We start from the raw sequence: 24463 nt of genomic DNA, 5'->3' as shown, positions 1-24463 counted from the left end.
TATATCTCTGAATTTAGAATCTCTTCAGTCATCACTGGCTGATTTCTCTTTATCCTAAAGCAATTTGTTACATTTATCCATATCTCAGCCACTTTCTTACTCCATTCCTAGATCCCTGTTACTTTCCCTCCTTTCTGTTTTTTTTTTCTTAATTTTATTTTTTTGTGTGTCATTATTAGGGTTTTAATTAAGGGCCTGGGCACTATCGCTTAGCTTTTCCACTCAAGGCTGGAACTCTACCACTTGAGTCACAGCTCCACTTCCAGCTTTTTGGTGGTTAACTGGAGATACAAGTCTCAGATACTTTCCTGCATAGGCTGACTTTGAGCCATGATCCACAGATCAGCCTCCTTAGTATTTAGGATTACAAGCTGAGCCATTGGTGCCTGGCTGAAATTGATGTTTTCAAACCAAAATCAAAGAGATTTTTCTAAAAGCACTTTAAAGCTACAGTGTTTTCAAACAAATCATCAATAAATATATGAGAAATAAATACAAGCTTCTGGTGCATACGAAAAATAGTAAAGTTTTAAAAATAATATAGATATTTGACTTAGGATTTGTTTTTCAGCACAAAGAAAATTACTCTATCTATAAAAGACTAAAAAGATATTTTCTAGAACTCCTGCTATGGCTTCCCAAATCTGTACTACATTCTGCTTTTACTAAATTTTAGACTATTTATAATGTAATGGTTAGCATCAGCCTGTGTCACACACAGTGCTGCTCAAAGTGGTATACCAACTTCCCAAATCCCCTAAAGTAAAAGTTTATAACCTTCTGTTGGACCTGGAGTAAACAAGACACAAGTTGTTCACCTCCTTTTGCTCCTATAAACAGCCCCTTGGGATTTGAGGGAGTATCCAATCAGGTTCCTGCATCAAGAGATCTTACACTTTCTATTCCTTAGGGATAAAAAGGTATCTATCATATCTATCTGAAGTAGATATCTTATAGGGCTCATTCTCCACCCCTTCTTCAGTTTACTGTTGGAATGTCCTTTCTAGGAAAGGCCTTCTCTGAGAACAAGTTATAAAACAGCACATACACACATGCCTGACTATAAAATATAAAACAGCACACACAGACCTAAAAGCCTGTCATCAGTCTCTGTCTTCCTTGCATTTTTATTACCTTGTGACATATTCGCCCTTTTCCCATATTGACGGTAAGCTCTTGGAGAGCTATTTGTTTTGTGTACTGTTACTTCCCTGCATCTGGAACAGCACCTGTTTTGCTGAATGAATGGGGAAAAAGGAACATTTGATTAGTCCCATTTCAGTTTATTACTTATTAAATTAATTGATAGAAAACTTAACTTTTCTTAGTCTTCTAAACATCTTTGGGAAAACTCAGATAAGAATAAGCCTAACATATAATGTTCTTAAGTAGTAAAGTTTACTAGAATATAAGAATTTCTGATAGATGTGAGTATATGTCATTTGGTCCCTGACTCCCAGCCATCCCTTGTCATGGCTCAATAGTGAGCATGAAAGTCCCTTTACCCAAGCTATTCTCACGCAACCTTTTCCCTTGTACTCTCTTTTTACTTCACACTGAATGCTGTCTGGAGCTCAGTTACTTTCATATCTGTAAATCCTTTTTCTCACATACTTTCTGTTTGTTTTTAACTATTTATTTATTTATAAAATACTTCCCTCTTTTCCTCATTGAGAATAGTTAAATTTACATGAAATTATGAAATATTGAAACCAGAAAGGGGGTTGAGGAGGTAATTGCCAACTTGTTTTGGAACTATCTTAAATATGCAGCTATAATTAATAGTAATTTTTCTATAGGAAAAGGGCAGTTCCAAACAAATAGCAACCTCTTTCTAAGTCAGACATTTTTCAAGGTCTTAGTCTATGTTTCTATTATTGTTAACTAAAAAATCCATATATAATATCTGGTCTCGTAAAAAAAGGTAAATAATGTCATTTATTAATATTGAACTAATTAAGGAATGAATCATTTTAAAATATTTTTGTTCAAAGGTATTGCTGGAATTCCTGTGCCTCGGAACCTGAGTGGATACTCTTTGTTGCCCTTGTCATCAGAACGACTTAAGAATGTCCATAATGTGGACAATCTACGCCCATCCTGGATTCTGAGTGAATACCATGGATGCGATGTGAATGCTTCCACCTATATGCTTCTAACTAACCAATGGAAGTATATAACCTACTCTGATGGTGTTTCAATAATGCCTCAACTCTTTGGTAAATTTGTTGATATGTTAATATATTTTTAAGTATAATATTAGTTGTAATTAGCCAGTCTATATAGCATTGCTCCAGAGATTCAGTAATCATGATTAAATTACTATCTGTTGATTCTCATGCTAGGACAAGTAGAAAAGATTATCCAATTCACCTGGCTAATAAAGTAAACTTTTGAATCTAGTCAGTTTGCTTACAAAATATACATAAAACCACCAGTCTTTGTGATGTGTAGAAAAAGCAAAAAAAAAAAAAAAATTAAGGATGTCATTTGAAATTTTTCAGCTAATCAAAACAGAGCAACCTCATTACAAATCATCATTTGAATATCAGACAAAGTGCCCTAAAATTTTAGATCTGCTTTTGCTGGCCCCTTTTCATTTTCCCATTAGCAGTCAACACTCATTGTACTGAGTTTCATCTGTTCTAAACAATTAATGACTATTGATTATAGAACCTGGCTTTCCGCATATATTGTTAGTGTTTATCCCAACTCTCCAGACAATACCATTCTCATTGTTTTTTTATAGAAAAGGAGACTAGGGGGTCAGAAAAATTTGGATACTTTTGCAGAATCTCAAAGCTAAAAAGTAGGATTGAGAGTTTAACCCTAGGTCTGACTCCAAAATCCAGTCTTTTTTCTCCCCAGTAAATATGCCTGTCACCTTCACTAATCTGGGAACTAATTTTTAAAAATAGTTTCTGACTTATTTGTCCCATATTGTATATTTTTCTCCCTAAGTTCTCTTCCTCGTTATAAATGTCAGAATTGTTAACTCCAAATAAGCCTTTAAGGGCCAAACTAATGTCCTTAAATAATGAACATCTTTTATTCCTTTAATGGCCATGGTTAAATGGAATTTATGGGAGCTCGTTATTTATACTGAGCTCCTCCATTAGGCCCAACAAAACTGACCAACCAGAACAATCATGCTAAATGCCAAATAATCAAACTGAACTTTAAGACAGGTCAGGTTTACAGAAAACAGGAGATTTGTGTAACTGATCTGAAGTTTACTTACCAGACCCAAAAAAAGGAAGTTTCCTCTCTGTTAACCCTAGAAAAGTTCCTTGTTTCTGCTTTCTTCATCCTTTTTCAGCCTATAAAGCCCACTTCCTCTCCTTAGCTCATAGGTGCACTTTTTGTAATTCACTAAGGGGATTGCTGCCCAATTCAGGACTTGCTGGATAAAAGATCAATTAGATCTTTAAGCTAAATTTGTTTTCTTACACCATGTCCAGCTCCACTGTATTCTATGGGACTCTAGCTGACATTGCATAGCAAAGCCATATATGTCTACAGGCCCCTCACTTCAAATAGGCCCATACAGAGTGTGTGTGTGTGTGTGTGTGTGTGTGTGTGTGTGTGTGTGTGTGTGTGTGTGTGTGTGTGTGTGCATTGCTTAATCATGGAGATATATTCTAAATGTGTCATTAGATTATCTCATTGTTATACCATAATCATAGAACTAAGATGTCTATGATATCTCTAAGTGATATAGTCTTATTGAACCACCAATGTGTATGGGTTTGTTGACTAACACATCTTTATGTCACATATTGGCTATATGTTGTCCTTCCTTTTACTATAGTAAGAAGAAATGAAAATAAATTCTAATACATTATCTGTCATAATGATATTCTAAAAAACAATTTAGAAAGTAACTTTTAACAAGTACTTTAATTTCTTTTTCAGATCTTTCAACGGATCCAGATGAACTAATAAATGTTGCTACAAAATATCCAGACTTTACTTCTTCTTTGGATCAGAGGCTTCGTTCCATTATAAACTATCCTAAAGTTTCTGCTTCTGTCCACCAATATAATAAAGAGCAGTTTATCATATGGAAAGAAAGCACAGGAAAAAATTATTCAAATGTTATAGCAAACCTTAGGTGGCATCAGGAGTGGCTGAAAGAACCAAACAAATATGAAAATGCGATCAATCAGTGGCTTAAAACCCATACCACTAAAAAAAAGTTTGAACAAAACTAATAATGTTTTAGAGCTACATAGAAGTATGTTAATATGTATTTTAAATGAAAGTTATAGTAATGGTATACTATTAAAGAGGATAGAGATCCTTGCATCAGACTGTCTAAATTCAAACCTTGTCTCAGTAATTAACAACTGTGTGACTTTGGGCAAGTTACTAACATCTCTGGTGTTCACTTTTCTATAAATAAAAATATGAAGAATAGTGCTGACTATATAAACTTAGAACAACACCTGGAACATGGTGAAGAATTGAATGTTAGATAAAAATATCATTAACACTTTCCATCTTTCCTAAGTATATGCTACAAAATGAATACAATTTACATTGTTGTCATAATCTAGGTCTATGTACGGATAGGTTCAGGAAGAATGTAATAGCATCTTTTTTCAGGATATCATCATATCTATCATCTAGATATCTAGCTATCTATCTACCTACCTATCTATCTAACTACCTACCTACCTACCTACCTACCTATATATCTACCTATATTTTGATCTGTTGGTTTTTAAATTTTAAGTCACTGTCAAGTTATTAAGAAACCTAAAGTTACTTCTAATCTTTGCTTATACGGTCAAAGTGAGGCTTACTTAAAATGGAATTAGAATGACAAATTTGTTAGAGAAATACATATGACATTGATTTTTAAACCACAAAAATTTTACAACAGCAGTTTAAGGCTCAAGTGTTTTCAAGGAAATCATCCATAAATATATGAGAATGAAAACTAGTGTCCAGATGCACAGGAAGAACTAATAAATACTTAAATTATTTAATAAAGAAATAGATATTTAACATGGGATCTGTTTTTCAGCACAAAGAATATTATTCTACCTATAAGATTAGGAAGATATTTACCTACATTCCTGCTATTGTTTCCCAAGTCTCTGCTGTCTTCTGCTTTTATTCAATTTTAATCTATCACATAATTGTTAATACCATATTGTATTGCATACACTGCTGCTCAAAATACTCTATGGATTTCCCAGCTCACCAAGAGTAAAAGTTCAAAGTCTTCAGTTGGACCTCGGTGCCAATATGATTTCTTCCCCTCATCAACTTGTCCCTAATTCTGCTCATGTAAACAGGCCGCCTTGAGATTTAAGAGAGGATCCAATCAGGTTCCTGAATCAGAGATTTTGCACTTGTTCTTCCTTGGGGGATAACAAAGAGTACTATCTTCAGCTATACATAGGTCTAACTATCTGTCCCTTCCACAGGTCCCTGTTGACTATCCCTTCTCATAGAGGCCTTCCCTGAATACAAGATGTAAACAGCACATACACACATGACTGCCATCAAACTCTCTTCTTGCATTTTTGTTACCATATGACATATTTGACTTTTTCCCATGCTAGAAGGTAAGCTAAAGAACTGCCTGCTTTGTACACCATTACTTCCCTGTATCTTGGAACAGCACTTGGTTTGTTGAATGAATGTAAAAAGTAATTCCAGTGGATTTATTTCAGTTTATTACTGACTTATTAAATTAATAGAAAAGAAAATTAAATTTTCTTAGTCTTCTAAACATCTTTGGGAAAACTCAGGTAAGAAAAGGCCTAAAATATAATATTCCTAAGTAGTAAAGGTTATTTTTTAAAGTGTTAAATACAAGAATTTCTGATAGCTGTGAGTCTATGTCACTTGGTCCCTGATTCCCAGACATCATCAAAGGCCTCTCTTCTTCCTTCCCATGGCTCACTAGTGATGGGCATTACTCCCTTACCTAATCTCTTCTTACCCAGCTTCTTCCTTTGTACACTTCTTTTTTTACTGAGTAGTCTACTGTCTTTGACCTCAGTTGGTTTTCATCTCAAATTATGGAGACCCCTAGATTCCCATGGAGCTATGAGTAGATGCAAGAGTGGATAATGTGTGTGGAAAAAAGCATACCAGTGGAAAACTTGCAAGTGTGTTTGCCTTTTCCTGTGTACACAGGATTCTGAGTGCTTGGCATTACACAGGATTACTTATGTTCTTTTAAAAGAATGTACTATATCTAAATTGACAATGGTCATAGACTTACATAGTTTCAAAATGGTTAGTTATTATTAAGACCTTAATCTTATCATCTCTAACATTTTAATGATTGTATTAAAGAGACTGATGTAAAAGTGTAATAGACATTTGTAATAGAAATTTGTTCCCCAAATTATACAGAATAGAAAATATTTTAAATGTTTTATTACTTATCAACCATAAAACAATTCTGTGAGTATTTGATAAGAGTTTAATGACTCAGTTGATGGAATACTAGAAATATTCAATGGAAGATAGCCCCTGGATATAGCTGATTTTACTACTCGTGCACACAGGCAATATATGCATGAGGTTAAAGACTCAAAAGGTACAAAAGAATTATGTAAGCATGAAGGGTATTAAGTATTTGTCCATTCCTAGTCCCTTGCAAGGAGGGATTACTCATCCTTTCATTAACAGGCAATACACTTAGGCACAAATAGATGTTTTCTTTCCACTAGTCCTTCCAATGGTGTCGCGCCATATACTTTCTTTCTCCTTATTTCTTTTCCCCCTCCCAGATTTGACAGTAGGTATCTAGAAGTGACATTGTTGAGTCAAGAGTTTATCTACAATATTATTGTAAATACAACCAAATTACTTCTGAAGAGGTTAACCAAATTGATACTCTTCAGAAAGGCATGGCCTTTGTATAAAGTGCCAACCTGATAAATATGAAATATTTTTATTTTTTCTTATTATGAACAAAGTTGATAATTTGTCATATATTGAATAGCCATTAGAATGTTGAACTTAACTATGAATTACTATTTCTATTCTTTGCCTGTTTTCCTGTTGGTTGTTACTCTTTCTTTTCTATTTACAGGCATGCCTTAGATTTTAGCTCCTTGTAAGAAAGCCTGCAAATATTTTCTTTCTAGTTTGTCACTGTCATTTGTCTTTTTACATTATTCTGATGTTTTAACCTGCAGGCATTTATATTTTCATGTTATCAAATTTATAGCTATTTGTACCATATATACAATTATGATTTTTAATTAAAATAATATTTAATTTAAAATTACATGAATATATTTTTGTGACTTTGGAATTTTCTGTCATATTTACAATGGTCTTCACACTTACCTTCTTCCACAGTTTTATTTCTTGTCCTTAGATCTTTGACTCATCTAAACATTACATATTAGAGGTCTTAATTTAGCTACTTTGCTTTTTTTTAATGATTACCCAATTGACTTTGGTTTCCTCTCTTCTTTTTTTCCTTCCTTTTCTTCTTCTTCCCATGTTCTCTTTCTTTCTTCTTTTTTTGTCGTACTAGGGATTAAACACAGGGCTCTTTGCATACAAGACAGCTACCTACCACTTGAGCCATGCCTCCAGTGTAACTGACCTTTTATTGAGTAAATGACTGCCTGATCGGTTAAAAATATAATTTCACTGTATAACACCTTGAACTGAATAAATTATCTTCACTGATTTTTGTTGTTGTTATTTTGCTTTATGCAGTACTGGGGACTGAAGTCAAGGGCTAATACTTCCTATACAAGCATGACAGCACTTTTCAGATAGGATCTTGTGCTTTTGCTCTAGCTATCCTTGGACTATGATCCTCTTGCTACCATCTTCCAAATAACTAAAATTGCATATAAGTGTTACAATGCCTGGCTTGAGATGGGATCTAGCTAACTTTTACCCAGGCTGGCCCTGAGCCACCATCCTCCTGGCCAAGGTTACACACAGGCACCATCACTCAGAGCTCTCAACAAAGTTTTTCCAATCCACCTCCTATAGAAAATGTCATACTAGGAGTGAAAATTGCCTTCCCCAAAATGCCCTGGTCCCTAGTACCTGGAGAAAGATTTGTGTCCCAGTTATAATAGGGATATATGTATATATCTCCTGGGTTCTTTCAACTTTCGTCCAAAAGTATAACCCAAGTTATCATTTTTATACATTCTGTTGTTACTCTTAATGCCCATCTGGACCCAGAGCCAGATCTTATGACCAGAGGCTATAGTAACAAATCTAATCTTAAAATCTCATTTCCCTGCCAGCCAGACATGAGTGGCTCATGCCACTAAGTATATTCTATTCAGGAGTTTGATATCTGAAGAACTGGGTTTCAAGGCCAGCCCAGGCCACAAACATAGCATGATCCTGTCTCAAAAGCAAAACTTGTATGTTCAATTTTTTAAATTATGTATGTCAACTGGGGGAACAGCCCAAATACACACTGGCTAAAATCATGAATAAACAAAGCATGATATATCCATATAATGGAATGTTATTTAGAAATAAGCTACTGTTATATATTACAACATAAATCTTTAAAAGTTGGTTTAAGAAAAAGAAAGTATAAACAATGGCAATTTATTGTATGATTATATGAAATGTCCAGAATAGGGCAAATCCATGGAGACAAAGTAGTACTTCCCAGGGCTGGGTGGGAAGAATAACTATAGTATTCTTTTGGAAGATCATGAAAACACTTTGGAATTAGTTGTACAAACTGGTGAATATGCTGAATAAAAACCTGCACCGTATGCATTAAAAGGCTAAATTTTTACATCTGTACTATAGTTACTTGGGAAGCAGCAGAGATATGGGATGGATAGCCATTCAAGTCCAGCCCTGGGTAAAAGCTCACAGGACCCCATTGTAACCAATACCTGGGTGCAGTGATGCATATCTGTCATTTTAGCTATACAAGAAGCACAAATAGGATCTCTGTCCCAGTGAGGCATAAGACTGTATAAAACCCATCCAAAAAATAACTACAGCCAATAGGGCTGGAAGCATGAGTCAACTGGTAGACAATTTCTGCCTAGCAACTGGAAGGTCCTGAGCTCAAATCCTAGAAGTGTCAAAAATATTTTTTAAAAGGCTGGATTTTATGGTATGTGGATTATACTCCATTTATAAAGTTAATAAACACTTGTTGCCAACTATGAAAAGTTTAAAAAATGATATGATGCCCATATTGTTGTGACAATAGAGAAAAACACATACATTGCTTTGAGTTTCTTGTTAAAGGCAATTCAGCACCATGTATTTAAAATGCTTTAATATTTTTTTCTTTCTTTTTTTTTTGGGGGGGGTCCGGTCGTTGGGCCTGAACTCTGGGCCTGGGCACTGTCCCTCAGATCTTCAGCTCAAGGCTAGCGCTCTACCACTTGAGCCACAGCGCCACTTCTGGCTTTTTTCTTTTTGCTTATGTGGTGCTGAGGAATCGAACCCAGGGCCTCGAGCATGCAAGGCAAGCGCTCTACCACTGAGCCACCTTCCCAGCCCTAAAAATGCTTTAATATTTTATCCTAAGGGAATCATTAAATGCTATGTACAAAGACAGGAGGACCCATTGCAACAATGAGATGTACAAGTCATTATGTCAAAAAACGAACTTTACACTCCACATAGAGCTCCCCTATGACCTAGCAATCCCACTTTTGAGCATTTACCCAAAGGTTTACAAACAAGACCACACTAAAGCTACCAGCATGACTGTGTTTATCTCAGCATTATTTACCATAGCTAAGATATGGAACCAACCCAGATGCCCCTCAGTAGATGAATAGATCAAGAAAATGTGGTATATATACACAATGGAATTCTATGCCTCCATCAGAAAGAATGACATTGCCCCATTTGCTAGGAAATGGAAAGGCTTGGAAAAAATTTTATTAAGTGAAGTAAGCCAGGCCCAAAGAAACATAGGTTCCATGGTTTCCCTTATTTGCTATATCTAGTATATGTCTGAGTCAAGCAGAAAAGGTCAGATACGGTGATGTTAGGGTAATGAACCCTAAGATATGTATTCAAATTTTTTTCTTTCATGCGATTGTTTCTAACACATTTATAAGATTATTTCTTTGTTGCTTTGTATGTCCCTCCCCCACAGTATAACCCCTGCTTTCACTGTATTTGATGTTGGTATAATTTGTGGAGGGGAAAGGGAAAAACAAATCGTTTAAATAGGGATCAGGTGGACCCACTGCAACAATGAGATGTACAAGTCGTTATGTGGAAAACGAACTTTACAACTTTGGGGGGTGAGGGGCGGAGAGAACTGGGTGGGGGGGGGCGGGTGAAGGACAGAAAGGAATGGGAAGGAGAAACAAAGGAGGAGGCTAAAATGCTTGATAAGAAATGTACTCATTATTTTGCCCATGTAATTGTAACCCCTCTGTACAGTATTTTCACAATAAAAAAAAACAAACTTTACAACTTTGGTATGGGGGGGGGATATGGGTGAGGGGCGGGATGGGAAGGGGAAACAAAGGAGGAAGCAACAACGCTTGATAAGAAATGTCCTTATTATCTTGCCCATGTAAATATAACTCCTCTGTATGGTATTTTCATAATAAAAATTTTTTTAAAAGATGTTCTTTGTAGATTTATTTGTAACATGGACATTGCATATATGTAAAAAGATGTTCTTCATTTATTACATGAAAAGTCAAAATCTTTGCTAGCATTAAATGCTAGCTTATATGTATATAACATATATATGTCAGATAAACATTACCCTTTCTCAAGCAATCGCTAAGGATATTTTCTGCCAAAGCAGGGAGCTAGACCAAGTAAGAAAACTCTCTTCTCTCTCTCTCTCTCTCTCTCTCTCTCTCTCTCTCTCTCTCTCTCTCTCTCTCTCTCTCTCTCTCTCTCTCTCTCTCTCTCTCACACACACACACACACACACACACACACACACGAGATAAGAAACTAGAATTAACATAGGTGAGAGGATTCTGTAGGATGTTGGTGAAGTGAGATGCCAGGATGAGAATAGGCTAAAGGACCACTTGTCCAAGACAGTCAAGTGATAAACACAAAGAGGCCTCTCATTGCTTCGTCCTCACCTCTGTACAAACTTTTTTTAAGCCTTATGAGATGTTTGTTGTACTAAAAGAGAAGTCAACAAATACAACAAAAATAAAACACAGTTCCAAGAAAAAGGAACCATTGTAACCCAAGACAAAAGCAGAGTTTCAGTGAGGACCACAGTGAGAAGACCCTGGCTATAGTTTTGCTGCAGTCGGGGAGGGGCAGGGGGGACAATTAACACCAATTAGGAGAAAAATGGAGATGTCTGGAAAGGTTTTTGTGTGGGGAGGAAGGGGAATGGAGTTGCTATATTATGCTGTGGATCTGATGGTATACAAATTTTACAAAGTGACTACATGAAAGCATAGAATTAGCTGTTGTAGCAATGAAAATTAAGAAAAGGCACTTGTTAACTTAAAGAAAAACAAGACAGGAGGTATGGATCATTGCTGGACACCAGCCTAGCAAGTACAAGACCTTGAGTTCAAATCCTAGAACTAAAAAAAAATAAAAAAGAAGAAAGATAATAATGATCATTAAAATATACAAAAATACCCAGAATATTTCCATTTTTCCTTAATGGAAACCCTGATATAGGTCTAAGAAGATTAGGGATCCAGGTGCTGGTGGCTCACACCTGTAATCCTAGCTACTAAGGAGGCTGAGATCTGAGGATCACAGTTCAAAGCCAGCCCGGGGAGAAAAGTCTGTGAGACTCTTGACTCCAATTAACTATTAGAAAATCGGAAGTGGCCCTGTGGCTCACGCGGTAGGGTGCTAGCCTTGAGCTGAAGAACACAAGGACAGCACCCAAGCCCAAGCCCCAAGACCAACCAAAAAAAAAAATAGGGTAATACTGTCTTTTTTTTTTTTTTGGTCAGTCGTGGGCCTTGAACTAGGGTAATACTAAGAAAATGGAAACAAGTGGAGATAAAGGTAAGAAATGAAAGCTTTTTGAGTGGGGGGGGGCGAGGGGAGGATGGGAAGGGCTGGGAAGGGGTAACAAAGAAGGAGCCTACAATGCTTAATAAGAAATGTACTCATTATCTTGCCCATGTAATTGTACCCCCTCTGTACAATATTTTCACAATAAAAAAATGAAATAAAAGAAAAAAAGAGGGGCTGGGAAGTTGGCTCAGTGGTAGAGCGCTTGCCTTGCATGCCTGAGGCCCTGGGTTCAATTCCTCAGCACCACATAAGCAAAAAGAAAAAAGCCGGAAGTGGCGCTGTGGCTCAAATGGTAGAGCGCTAGCCTTGAGCTGAAGAGCTGAGGGACAGCGCCCAGGCCCAGAGTTCAGGCCCCACGACCGGACCAAAAAAAAAAAAAAAGAAAAAAAGAAATGAAAGCTTTATATCTAGCAAGTTAATAGAAAAAAATATTGGTCAATAACATTATACACTAGGAATATAAAATTAAGTAAATGCCAAAAAAACAATAATAGATCTAAAGTTCCCTCTAGAAGGGAGTAGATAAAAGGAGAATATGTGAGGATGAGTACCCCTTATGATAACAGCTTTCTATTTCTATGCTGACTTAGAAAATTATATACATGTATCATTTTTATAAGAATTAATTTTAAAGCCAGGCGCTGGTGGCTCACGCCTGTAATCCTAGCTACTCAGGAGGCTGAGATCTGAGGATCGCAGTTCAAAGCCAGCTCGGGCAGGAAAGACCGTGAGACTCCTATCTCCAATAAACCACCAGAAAACCGGAAGTGGCGCTGTAGCTCAAGTGGTAGAGCGCTCGCCTTGAGCTGGAGAGCTGAGGGACAGCGCCCAGGCCCAGAGTTCAAGCCCCACGACCGACAAAAAAAAAAAAAGAATTAATTTTAAGATGTATCAATGGCTCACACCTATTGTGGTACAAAATCAGCCAGGGAAGAAAACATTCTGTTTCCAATTAACCAGCAAAAAGAGGATCTGGAATTGTTAGAGCACCGGCCATGAGCGACCCAGACATGCAAGCCAGAAGCCTCTGAGTTTAATTCCTACTACTAAAATAAATGGTTAGTTCTTTAAATGAATGGTTTGGAGGAGCCTTACTAAAGCTAAGCTGTCAAATTCAAAGTCTTGCTTTTTGGTACACAAGAGCATTCCAACAACTCTGAAATAAACTATAGAATTATCTTGAGAGACACTGAACTAACATTTTATAGGAGAATCAAAGAACGATGGTTTTGCCCAGAGTGGATCATAAGCTGGAATGGTGCACATTACACAGAAAGGGCCTGTAGAGAAACTCTTTAAGAAAAGATTGTGAAATCCAACTAGAATTTTATATTTTGCAGGGTGTTGACTGTAACTCTTAAATACCCATCCAAGACATTCCCATCCATAGCAACTCCACGGTGTTTCCTGCATGAATATTAAAAAGCATTTTCTAGAAGTGAAGGTGTGGCTCAAGCGGTAGGGCACCAGCTAAGCAATAGCTCAAGGACCTGAGTTCAAGCACCAGTACACACACGTGTCACACACACACACACACATAGCATTTTCCTAATGTGATGGATTTATAGTCAAGGTAAGAATTTGCTTTATCTGAAATGCATTCTATTCTGATTCACCAACAACACATATTCACCAATATCAGCCATGTATCTGGTCCCAATATGAGACATTAAAGTTATCTTGATGAACAAGACCTTAGAAAGTGAGATTCTCACAACAACTCATAGAACTGTCACCAATAGCCCATCTAACCCTCCTTCAAAGACAAGTGTTTCTTCAGCCTGGGAATGGGGACCCCAGGAGATAGCCATACCTCCCTGGTCCCCAGACCAGGTAGTACAGGAAACTCTACTTTTACCATGATGAATGCGGAGGATGCACAAATGATAAAATGATGCTTACAGCAGGGAAACTAAAATTTGTTTGTGAAGGCGCTCCGCTAAAAGAGGCAGCATTAAATGTAAAGCATTTCCTGTGACTTGGATTTCTTTAAAAAAAAAAAAATTGGCTGCCTTATCGTTTTCTTAGTCACTTTTTCTCTAGGCTTACTGGAGGCGTAGTCTCTCCTAGCAACCTCCCATCTGCTGGAAAACAGAACCGGGAAAGAGGAGCCTGGTGACACATCCCTCGCTGGATTTAAATACTAGGGGATAGGAAGTGCCTCTGTGAACATTTGCATAAAACCTATTAATGCCCTCTTCAGACTAATGAAACGAATGTGACTGAGAGGCGAGAACAGCTGTCATCGGATGTTTCTAGTAACAAGGAGGGTTTGAAACTATCTGCCAACCACTGTCACTCCTAATTGTCTGGCAACAGTCTTGCCCCTTAGCTCTCTTTCACTGCAGCACATATCCTCATCAAAGATGCATCTAATGACTCCTCTCCCCGTGCCCCCAGCTCAAAACACTGTTGGGGGTTAGGATGTAGCTTTGTGGTACAGTGATTGCCAAATATGTGTGAGGCCTGAGTTTCCATCACCAACAAGGTTGTGCAAGAGACACTGGAGAACAACCTTTGAGTTTCCTATGTCCCTGCTAAGTGCATAGCTATGGTATTTCAGAACGTTCGTGTCCTGTTTTAAAGCAAAACTAGCTCCTTTCCTTTTCTTTTTTCCTGTGCCTTCCTTTTCCTTTTCTGTCTTTCTTTTGCTTTCTTGCTGGCAATCGCAAAATTCTTTGGGATGGGAGAATTCTCAGATGCTGGCATGATGGTCCTGGGTAACTTTAGCCTTTACAATGGCCAAGCAAAGCAAACATCTATTTATGCTCTACCAGTAAACAGCCATTGGATGAGGTGCCCAGAGGACAGCGTCGGGGGTTGTAGCAATGATTGGAAGAGAATCTGCTCGATTGGGGGTCTAGACGCGGGGAAGGTGGAGAACAAGAATCATGTGTGTTCCTCGAATGTACAACCCACATTTGAGTGACAAACGACAAGGACAACCTACAAAAACAACGAACGGGAAATCCACTGGAATCCATCTCCCTCTCAGTGTTTGTTTTGCTGTTGTTGTTATTGTTTTCAACTAACTTTGGGAACTCAGCGCCATCTCATCTCCATTTTGGCTGTTCGTACCCTTCCCGCCCTCTTCGGTGCCTCCGCTAGCTGTCGGCTAAGGATGGACGATCCCTTCAACCCCTCCACGGTGCCGCCTGCGCCCAACCTCTCCGTACCCATTTTGCTGAGCTGGGGTCTCAACTTGACTTCGGGACAGGGAGTCCTGACCCCGGGACCGCAGCTACTACCGGCCGGGCACCGGATCCATCTGGTGTTCCTGGGGATCATCCTGGTGGCGGCAGTGGCCGGCAACATCACGGTGCTGTGCCGCCTATGTGGCGGCCGCGGGTCCTGGGCAGGGCCGAAGCGGCGCAAGATGGACTTCCTGCTGGTGCATCTGGCCGTGGCCGATCTGTACGCGTGCGGTGGCACGGCGCTCTCGCAACTGGCCTGGGAACTGTTGGGCGAGCCGAGCCCGACTGCAGGCGACCTGGCCTGCCGCCTGGCGCAGCTGCTGCGGGCCTCCGGCCGGGGGGCCTCCGCCCACTTCGTGGCGCTCATCGCCCTCGAGCGCCAGCGCGCCGTGCGCCGGCCGCTGGGGCAGCCGATGTCCACGCGCGCCCTCGCCGCCTTGGGCTGGCTGCTGGCGCTGCTGCTGGCGCTGCCTCCGACCTTCGTGGTGCGCGGCGACTCGCCATCGCCGCCGCCACCCCCGCTCGCCGCGTCCCCCGCCGCCCGCGCCTGGCCGGGGGAACGTCGCTGCCGTGGCATCTTCGCGCCTCTGCCGCGTTGGCACCTGCAGGTCTACGCGCTGTACGAAGTGCTCGTAGGCTTCGCGGCGCCCGTCGCGGTCCTGGGCGTCGCTGGCAGCCACCTGTTGCGTGCCTGGTGGCAGCGCCGGCCCCTGGCACGCCCAGCTGCAGCTCCCGGCTCGGCCAGTCCGGCCCGCCCAGCCTCCGCGCCCAGCGCGCTGCCCCGCGCCAAGGTGCAGAGCCTGAAAATGAGCCTGGTGCTGGCTCTGCTGTTCGTGGGCTGCGAGCTGCCCTACTTCGCCACCCGCTTGATGGCCGCGTGGTCGTACGGCCCCACTCGAGACTGGGAGGGAGAGGGCCTGGAGGTGGCTGTGCGCGTAGTCGGGGTGTGCAACAGCGCCCTCAATCCTTTCGTCTACCTCTACTTCCAGGCGGGCGACGGCCGGCTCTGCAGGCGACTGCGAAGGCATCTGGCCTCTGTGTGTGGCGCGCGGGAGGGAGTCCCCGAGGACAGCGGAGGGATCGGGGACCACCAGGCACTCCACCGCCACCGCTGGCCCCATCCCCATTACCACCACGCTCGGCGGGATCAGGGAAACCAGGGCTGCTTGCGCCCACCCCCGCCGCCTCCCAGACCGCTGCCCTGCTCTTGCGAAAGCGCCTTCTAGATACTTCCTAGGCTCCCGGAGGTCATCTGTCCAGGAGGCTCAGCCTCCAAAGCTACAGGTGGACGGGGCCCAGCCATTTACACAACAGGCAGCAAGGTCTCTAGGTGACAGGAACGGTGGCCCCTTTCTCCAACTGTACTTCCTAATAATGTTTACATGTTCCTAGATTTCCCATTTATTTTCTTTCCTCCAGTTCCTCTCGCACTCATTTGGAGATGAAAGGATACCCTGGGGAAGTTCCCCCCCCCCAAAAAAAAACTTACATAGTTATTTTTTTATTTTTGCAGTTGTGTTTCACACTCCCCTTGTGTTCTGAGTAAAACCACTTATTTTAGCTAAATTGACAAATCTGTTATTTGCTTTGTTGTATCATCTGCTGGTAGTTCTCTTGAATTGTGCTTAAATCAGATTGTGTACTTTGGGGACCAGAAATCTTGCTGTTCCTACCAAGAGGAAAACCCCTCAGATAGCTCTATCTGGGAGACAGACTAGGAGCTGTACCCAGTAATAGTGTCAGAAATGTAATCCGAGTGCCACTTCAGTGTCACATGATTTGTAAAATAAAAAAAAAAATCTCACTGAACAATCAAGACTTTAAAAAAAAAAAAAGCTTGGTGATGTGTTTTCTCTCCGAGGAAAATCAGTGTGGCTTTTATTTCCAGTCTAGCTTCCATGTCAGCAGAAGCTGAGACTGTGGGAAGGGAACATAAAGACTCCCCTTAGTGCCTTTCAGACATGGCTGACTGAATTTTTTGGGAAAAAAAATTCCTTTGTTCAGACTAGCTTCTAAATTTTGGTGTCCACATAGAGTAGTATAGTGTCCAAATGGAGCTTGTCAGTGAAGGTCTTGACCAAACCAGAGAAGAGATGAGCTGTGCTTGTGCATATGGACAGTGTTCATTGCCCCTGAGGGAGTGTTAAGGCGTTGTGCAGGTAAAGGGAAGCTGAAATGACTGAATACTGCCTGTGTCCATGAAACTCTTGTTAAAAAAATCAATTCAATGTCTATCAGTGTGGATTGCTGAAAACAAAGAAACAAATTTGATTCATGACTTCCTCTTAACTGTCCTTGGTTCTAGAGGAAATAATATATGAATAATATATCCAGGTGCTTAGCCATGACCTTCACATAAGAACCCACAAAGATGTGAATGGTTCATAAACAAATACAAGGGAAAGATTTAGAAAGAGGAAATGATTGGTTGAAGCTAATTTATAGAGCTAGCATTTTCTGAAGACTATTTTTTCCACAAATACATTCTCTAACACATCCAACAACACTTGACACATAGTAGGCACTCAATACATAATTGTTGCATATTTCATCAAGTAAGGTATAAGAGGGATAAAGGTAAAACAGAAATCTTCATTTATTGTGACTTACATTCCTCTAGTATATATATATATATATATATATATATATATATATATACACACATATATACACTATATATATATAGTGTATATATATATATATATTTTTTTTTTCTTGTATGGTCACCAGTTTGGCCCACAGCAGGCAGAAGGGACTCAGCTTTTTCTGGGGTTGGCATGATCTTTTCCAGACAGGCTGACCCATATAGCAGACAGCTGCCAAGAGATAGGGGAGATAAATACAGCCAGTGGAAGGAGATGTATTCATCCCACCTGCTCAATCCAACAATGACAAAAGACATGGGTAAGGTCTTCACCCAGCAAGAATGTATCTTTGGATCAGCTCTCCATGAATTTGACATCTCCTCACCCTCTTTCCATCAGATATATCTCACAATGACACCAAAAGAAAGCTGTCATGGGTAGGAGAGATAATGCTACAGGCCTGCTCTGGCCAACAGGTCTTTTACACCTGGAGGCTGTTTCCCAATGTCCTCCAGGTGATCTAGATGGGGGAGGCTGCCATTTTCCAGCATGAGGACCTAAGTTCTTCTCTCTAAACTCAGATTTGACTGGATGTTTGATTCTTAACCTTCACTGTGTTTACTCTAGCTACATGACAGTCCATGACAATCTGTTTAAATTGACCGTGTATATATTTCTTACCAGCCTCTGGGTCTCACTAGTCTAGTAAAAAATTATTTAACCGGAAAGCACTGCACTTCTACACAGGCTTCTTACTAAGTCAAACCCTCTTTCATGCTGCCTAGGAATGGGCCTCTCTTATTGAACACAGGTTGCAAAATCAGCTCTTGTAAACCACTTTCTTTCCAGAAACTTTTCTTTGTTCATTTAGAAGTAGTACTGGGATTTGAACTCAGGGCCTTGTGCTTGTTATGCAGATACTCTACTACTTGAACCATGTCTCCAGCTCTTTTTGCTCTAGTTATCTTTCAATCTTGTATTTTTCCTGAAGTAAGTCTCAAACATCAATCTGGCTAATTAGGCCTCATGCATAGCTAGAATAACAGATGCATGCTACCACACTCAGCTTATTGATAGAGAAAGTGTTTAAGCTTTTTGCCTGGACTGGTGGGTTACAGACATGTACCACCATGCCCACCTCCTTAGAATTTTGACAATGAAAGTTACTAAGTTATAGGTTTTCCTCCCTCTCTTTTTTGCTCCCTACCTTGAAGAAGATGTTATGTTTATATAATACCTGAGTAGGTCACCCAAATAGAGTAGAAGTATGTTCATAAGCCTAAATCTATCATTATTTTAATATTCATTAATATACATTTGCTACTTACTTACTTTGTGTTGGGTGATATGCTATGCACTAGAAGTGGTAAGATGAATAAAACTCATTTCCCACTTCCAGGCAATATAGTGAGATATGGGAAACAGTGTGGCAACTACACTGAAGTGTCAGGTACATTAGTAGGGGGTCCACTCAGGAGGTGCTGAGAGCACTGTAAAGGAGCATCTGACAACCTTGGGAAACTTGGCAGTGAACTCAACAAAACAGGCTCAGTCTTGAAGGCTAAATTGGGAATAATCCATTAGGTAGGGAACGGTGCCAGATAATGAGAACAGCCTTTGTAAAGCACGGAGGAGACAGAACATAGAATGCCCAAGCAATGAATAACAATAGCTGAAATGTCTAGCATTAGAGTATCTGTGTGTCCTGACATGATGGAACATAATGCCAACACAATCCATCCTGTATCTAGTGAGCAAAGGTCTGTGACCCAGACTAAGAAAGCAAATAATAATAATAATAATAATAATAATAATAATAATAATAACCTTTGAAAAAACTTAATCAGAGTTGTAGTATGATCAAATCTGAGTTGTGAAAAGGTGGTGTGAATGGCAAGGACCAAGAAATTGGAAAGGCAGAACTGCCTAGAGGCAGAGATCAAGACAGAAGCTCAGAGAAACTTCAAAGTATAACTTGTAATGTTGTACCATTTAGAATGCTCTCAAGCAAAATAATACATTCCAGTCAGCTGAAGTAGATTTTTTCTTCTGTCTTCAGTTGAGAGAACCCTGGCAGAAAGTGGATTCTATTGGCCTAAGTTTTTTTTAAAAAACAAAAATCCCATATATCAGAAGTCTAATGGTAAGGATGATCCAGGTTTAGTTAGTTGTTTAGTTGGTTAATTAAGTAGCTCAATTTCACAATACAAGACTGCAATGATTAATTTACCTGTTGACCTCAACTGGTGAACTGATGCCTAGATAGGTGTAAAATGTTTATTTGTAAGTGTGCCTTTCAGGATATTTCTAGAACAGGTTAACCTTTGGGCCCCTAACCAATGATGTTAGATATCATCAAATTTGTGAGGGCAAGGCCAAATAGAACAGGGAATTATTATCCCATCTTGAATTGAGATATCCATCCTGCTCCTGCCCTTGAACAGTAGTAGAGTTCCTATTTCTGAGTGTGTAGATCCTAGGACTTACTTGGTAGCACTTGCATAACCATGCCTGATTCTCAGGCCTTTGCACTTGCACTGAATGACACCAAAGCTTTCTTGGTTACCCAGCTTTCACATAATGTATTGTGGGATGTCTCACCCTCCATAAGCAGATGAGCCAATACCCATAATATATTATATATACATAATGTGTAATATATAACATATATTTATATGTGTGTAATATACATGCATATATGTGTGCAATATATGCAATCTATGTTATATAGATTATTGGTTATGTTTCTATGGAGAACACTGATATATTCTATGGAACACTGTAACTGTTTTTTATCTTTCTATTTTACCATCCTGAACCATGGACTTGACCCTGAAGGTGACAAAATGACTGCTGCAGTTCCAGGAATTACATTCAAACATAACCATGACCATAAAAAAGACTTTTTCTTTTTCATCTCCTTATAAGTATGAAGAAATATTCCTCAGAAGCCCCCAGCAGACAGTACTACGTGGCTTATCAGCAGAACAATATCATATGTCTGTGTGCATCATTGCAAGGAAAATGAGGCCATCATGTTTAGCTAGAACAAGGGAATGAGGATATGAATTATATGAAGTAGAGGAGAAAAAAGCCAGTCTCTTTACCTTTAAGTATATGCATAAGTATTAAGGTGATTGCTTTTTATTAATTGTAGCTGTTTACTAGCTACAACTTTTAAAACTTCTCCAGCTGTGTTGGAAATGTTTAATACCAACTAAGGAAATTATTTTAAAATCCTATTAAACTGATTGTTCCCTAGGTTTCATAAACTATTTAGTTATATACAATTTATATTGAAATATTTCTTTCCTATAAGTAAAGAAGTTCCTCTAATTTTAATTAATTAAGGAGGATCTAAGTGATGGAAACCCTGTAGGTTAATAAAGTTGAAACATTCCTTGAAATGGCCATCTTGTGTTGACCCCAGGAATCTGCATTCCTCTATACAGACAAGAGATTTAATTGTGTTTCAATGAAGGAGAATTTGCCTTTCAGATTTAGATACTTGGTAGAAACAGTATAGTATTCTCATCACACAACAAAAGTAAATATTACCTTAAGACTACCTTTCTTTTCTTTCTTTCCTTCTTTCCTTTCTCTCTTTCCTTCTTTCTGTTCTTTCTCCCTTTTTTCTGTTCTCCCTTTTTTCTTTCTTTCTTTTCCTTCCTTCCTTTCTTCCTCCCCCCTTCATTAGCCTAATCCCAACAACATAATTCTATCCGTTTCACCACCAAGTCTTGCATAGGATGAGCATTCAATCAGCTAAAGTCAATGAAAGTACACAGAAGGATTGGGTGGGCATAAAGGAAAGCAGCTCTTCATCTGTTAGGCGTGCCAGGAGAGCAGCACATCCCCATTAATACATTCCTCCTCATTCTTCCTCCCTCTTTCCCTTCCTCCTTTCCTTCTCTCTGTAAATGAGGGAGGGAGCATGTTCTCACCCCAGTGGATGCAAGTGGGTGGGCTGGAGGGAACTGGTAAGGAACAATATTCCAGGGCTTATTTAGAAAAGGGAACTCCATCGTTAGGAAAGAGAAAATTGAGATAGGTATGATGGTATCTCAAGTTTAGAAGGGTTGGGGAGTCTGAATCACTTCAATGTCTGGCCCATCATGATGTTTCCTTAATATTTTAGTAAAATATCTATGGAAGTTCTGGGTATAATTCTAACAGGTATTAGAAAACAGATATTGTATTCAAGAGGCTTGATTCCTCCTGGATCATCAAGATTCCTTTTGCAGGAATTTAAAGGAGAACTATTATTCCCTAGATGGTAAATAATTCAGGAGCAGTTAACTTAATGCTGTGATAAAAATCATTTTTAGTGTCATACTTATGGTGCTGAAGAAACAGATTATAGATTACATTTATAATATGAAGTATAAAAAGAAAAATAACTGAGCTATAAATGACTGAAAAGTTCCATGAAGATTATAATAATAATAATAGAAATTATTGGTTTTCCAAAAGGGTCATATTAATTAATAAGTAATCTTAATTTTATGAGTTGTTAAGTACAATAAGGAAGTTGCCATTTTAAAAAGCTTATTATTTAAGTTCTATTATTGCCATCACTACTGTTTTAACTATTTAAGAACCAGTGCTTTTTGTTCTAAGAACACTGTAATTGATATATTAAAATCAGATTGTGTTATGTTACTGGTTTGTGTGTGTGTGTGTGTGTGTGTGTGTCTCAGTCGTGGTGCCTGAACTCTGGGTCTCGGTACTGTCCTTCAGCTCTTCAGCTCAAGGCTAGTGCACTCCTCTTCAGCCACAGAGCTACTTCCAGCTTTTTCTGCTTATGTGGTGTTGAGGAATCGAACCCAGAGCCTCATGCGTGGAAGGCAAGCACTCTACCACTGAGCCACCTTCCCAGCTCCTATATTACTGTTTTTGTGAGACAGGGTTCCCACTGGCTTTGAAATCTTCATTCTCCTGTCTCAGCCTTCCAGATTTTTATCTCCTAACAGCCAGCAAAAAAGGTGGAAGTTGAGGTAGAAGTCTAGCCATGAACAAAAAAAGCCAACTGAGAGTTCAAAGTCCTGAATTTGAGCCTCACTATTAGCACAAAATGAATGAATGAATGAGTGAGTGAAAAAATAAGTAAATAAAGTAAATAAAATAGTTTCAGATAGAACTGGATCTCACTGCACAAAATATGTCATCAGGAATTTGTCTCTTGTCATGCATCAACTTTCTTTCTTTCATTTCTCAGTCTCAGTCCCCATAATAACAAAGGGCCTTTCAACAACAGATTCTGTCAGGTTAATGAAGTCAACAGAAATAATAACGTTAGCAAAACTCTTAGGACCAAAGATACCAAATTGGGTGCTTGGTTAGAGCTGGGTTATGTGCATATTTTTGTCTTTTGTTTTTGTTTTTGTTTTCTAATAATCTAGGAGGCTTATATGGACTTCTGGGCCTCATGGAAGGAGAGTTAGAGACAGGAAGTTTGCCAGAAGATAAAACAATTGAGACCAAAGTCAACTACATGCCTCCAAATCTCTAATTAAGGAAATATGCATTTGTGTATATTGTGGATTCAGGTTATAAACAAATTTATTAACCTTAATCTCTTGTACCTTACATGAAGTATACATTGTTATTGACATTTCTTTCTGAAAGTAATAGAAGTGGTTTATCATTAATTTCACCTAGTTTGTAAACAAAGAAATGCACAGCTGAGTGAAAACGTGGCCTGAATCATCATCCTGAATTTATAGGAAGAAAAAAGATTTGAGTAATGTACAATAAGACTTTCAGGAATCATTATGCAACCTATGAACATTATGGTCCTGATCTCTGAGTACTAAACTGGCTCTTTCTCTGCTATCAAGATGGAGTTTTAATATGAGGATATTATTATTATTATTATTATTACTAGTATGTACCTGTACAAAGGCATTTTACTTCAATGTGTCAGTTTATGAGTACAATGCATCCAGATTAATGTCACCCCATTCATCTTTTTCTCCCATCTCTCCCAATTCCACCCTTAAAGTGAGTTTTGAAATCTTAAAATATTTTTATATTTTATATTTTACTGAGTACTGCTGCATATGTATCATTATTGTATTCTTTTAAAATGTGGTTGCTAAGAATTTTTTCCCTAAACAAGAATGTTCTAGACTATGCTCCATGAGGCAGCAGATGCAGTGGTATGATTATTATTATAGTGGGGGGTCGGCCTGGGGAGAGGGTGGTGGTGGTGGTTTAATAGTGAAGTAAGTTAAAAAGACATTTCTCCTTTTTAATCTTTTTATTATAATAGATACAGAAACACTGAAAGAATAATACAAAAGAACACCCACATATTCGTCACTGGAATTCAATACTTGTTAACATTTTGTCATATTTGCTTTTATATATATATTGGTAGTGGTTGCAAACTGAAAATCAGTTGCAGACACAATAATCTCATCTGAGTACATTTCATCTCCGAATCTTAGAACATGCATCTCCTAAGAATTCTTATATAACTACAAAGTGTTATCACATAAAACTTACAATAAATTTTCCCTAATATCCCAACATACTCAGCCCATCCACATTCAACTGTTCTCTTTGGAATAGACATTTCTCTTGCAAACTCAAATCTATTATAATTCACCCATTGCATTTAGTTATTATGTCTCTTGAAACTCTTTTGTTCTAAGACATTCTTTTGCTCTCTCAAAAATGATTTTGTATTTTTTAAGGGACTAAGCCAGT

The 24463-nt window shown here is 38.9% G+C and overlaps 3 protein-coding genes across 4 annotated transcripts in view; 2 read left to right on the top strand and 1 right to left on the bottom strand.

The window, feature by feature from the left end:
- Positions 1-7674, top strand: part of Arsk (arylsulfatase family member K) — a 32576-nt gene extending 24902 nt beyond the window's left edge. Inside the window, exons 7-9 of one of the 2 annotated variants that reach the window (XR_011373721.1) lie at positions 1995-2219; positions 3916-5579; positions 7517-7674. Coding sequence is in view for 1 of the 2 variants with exons in the window: in XM_070031058.1 (XP_069887159.1) it covers positions 1995-2219; positions 3916-4214 (524 nt within the window). In the remaining variant the exon portion in view is untranslated. Of the gene's footprint in view, positions 1-1994; positions 2220-3915 lie in introns of both variants that reach the window. The other variant, XM_070031058.1, reaches the window with a different exon arrangement.
- The window catches only part of Skic3 (SKI3 subunit of superkiller complex), a 148956-nt gene that overhangs the window by 116447 nt on the left and 8046 nt on the right, over positions 1-24463 (bottom strand). The gene's annotated exons all lie outside the window — the stretch shown is intronic.
- Gpr150 (G protein-coupled receptor 150) lies at positions 14916-16972 on the top strand. The gene has a single exon (XM_070030947.1). It carries the CDS (start codon positions 15092-15094, stop codon positions 16388-16390), a length of 1299 nt encoding a protein of 432 aa, XP_069887048.1. The 5' UTR covers positions 14916-15091; the 3' UTR covers positions 16391-16972.

Source organism: Dipodomys merriami, unplaced genomic scaffold (assembly GCF_024711535.1).
Source record: "Dipodomys merriami isolate MVZ:Mamm:240054 unplaced genomic scaffold, mDipMer1.0.p SCAF_20, whole genome shotgun sequence".
NCBI classification, from domain to species: Eukaryota; Metazoa; Chordata; class Mammalia; order Rodentia; family Heteromyidae; genus Dipodomys; species Dipodomys merriami.
This window is presented reverse-complemented; position numbering and strand designations above follow the sequence as displayed.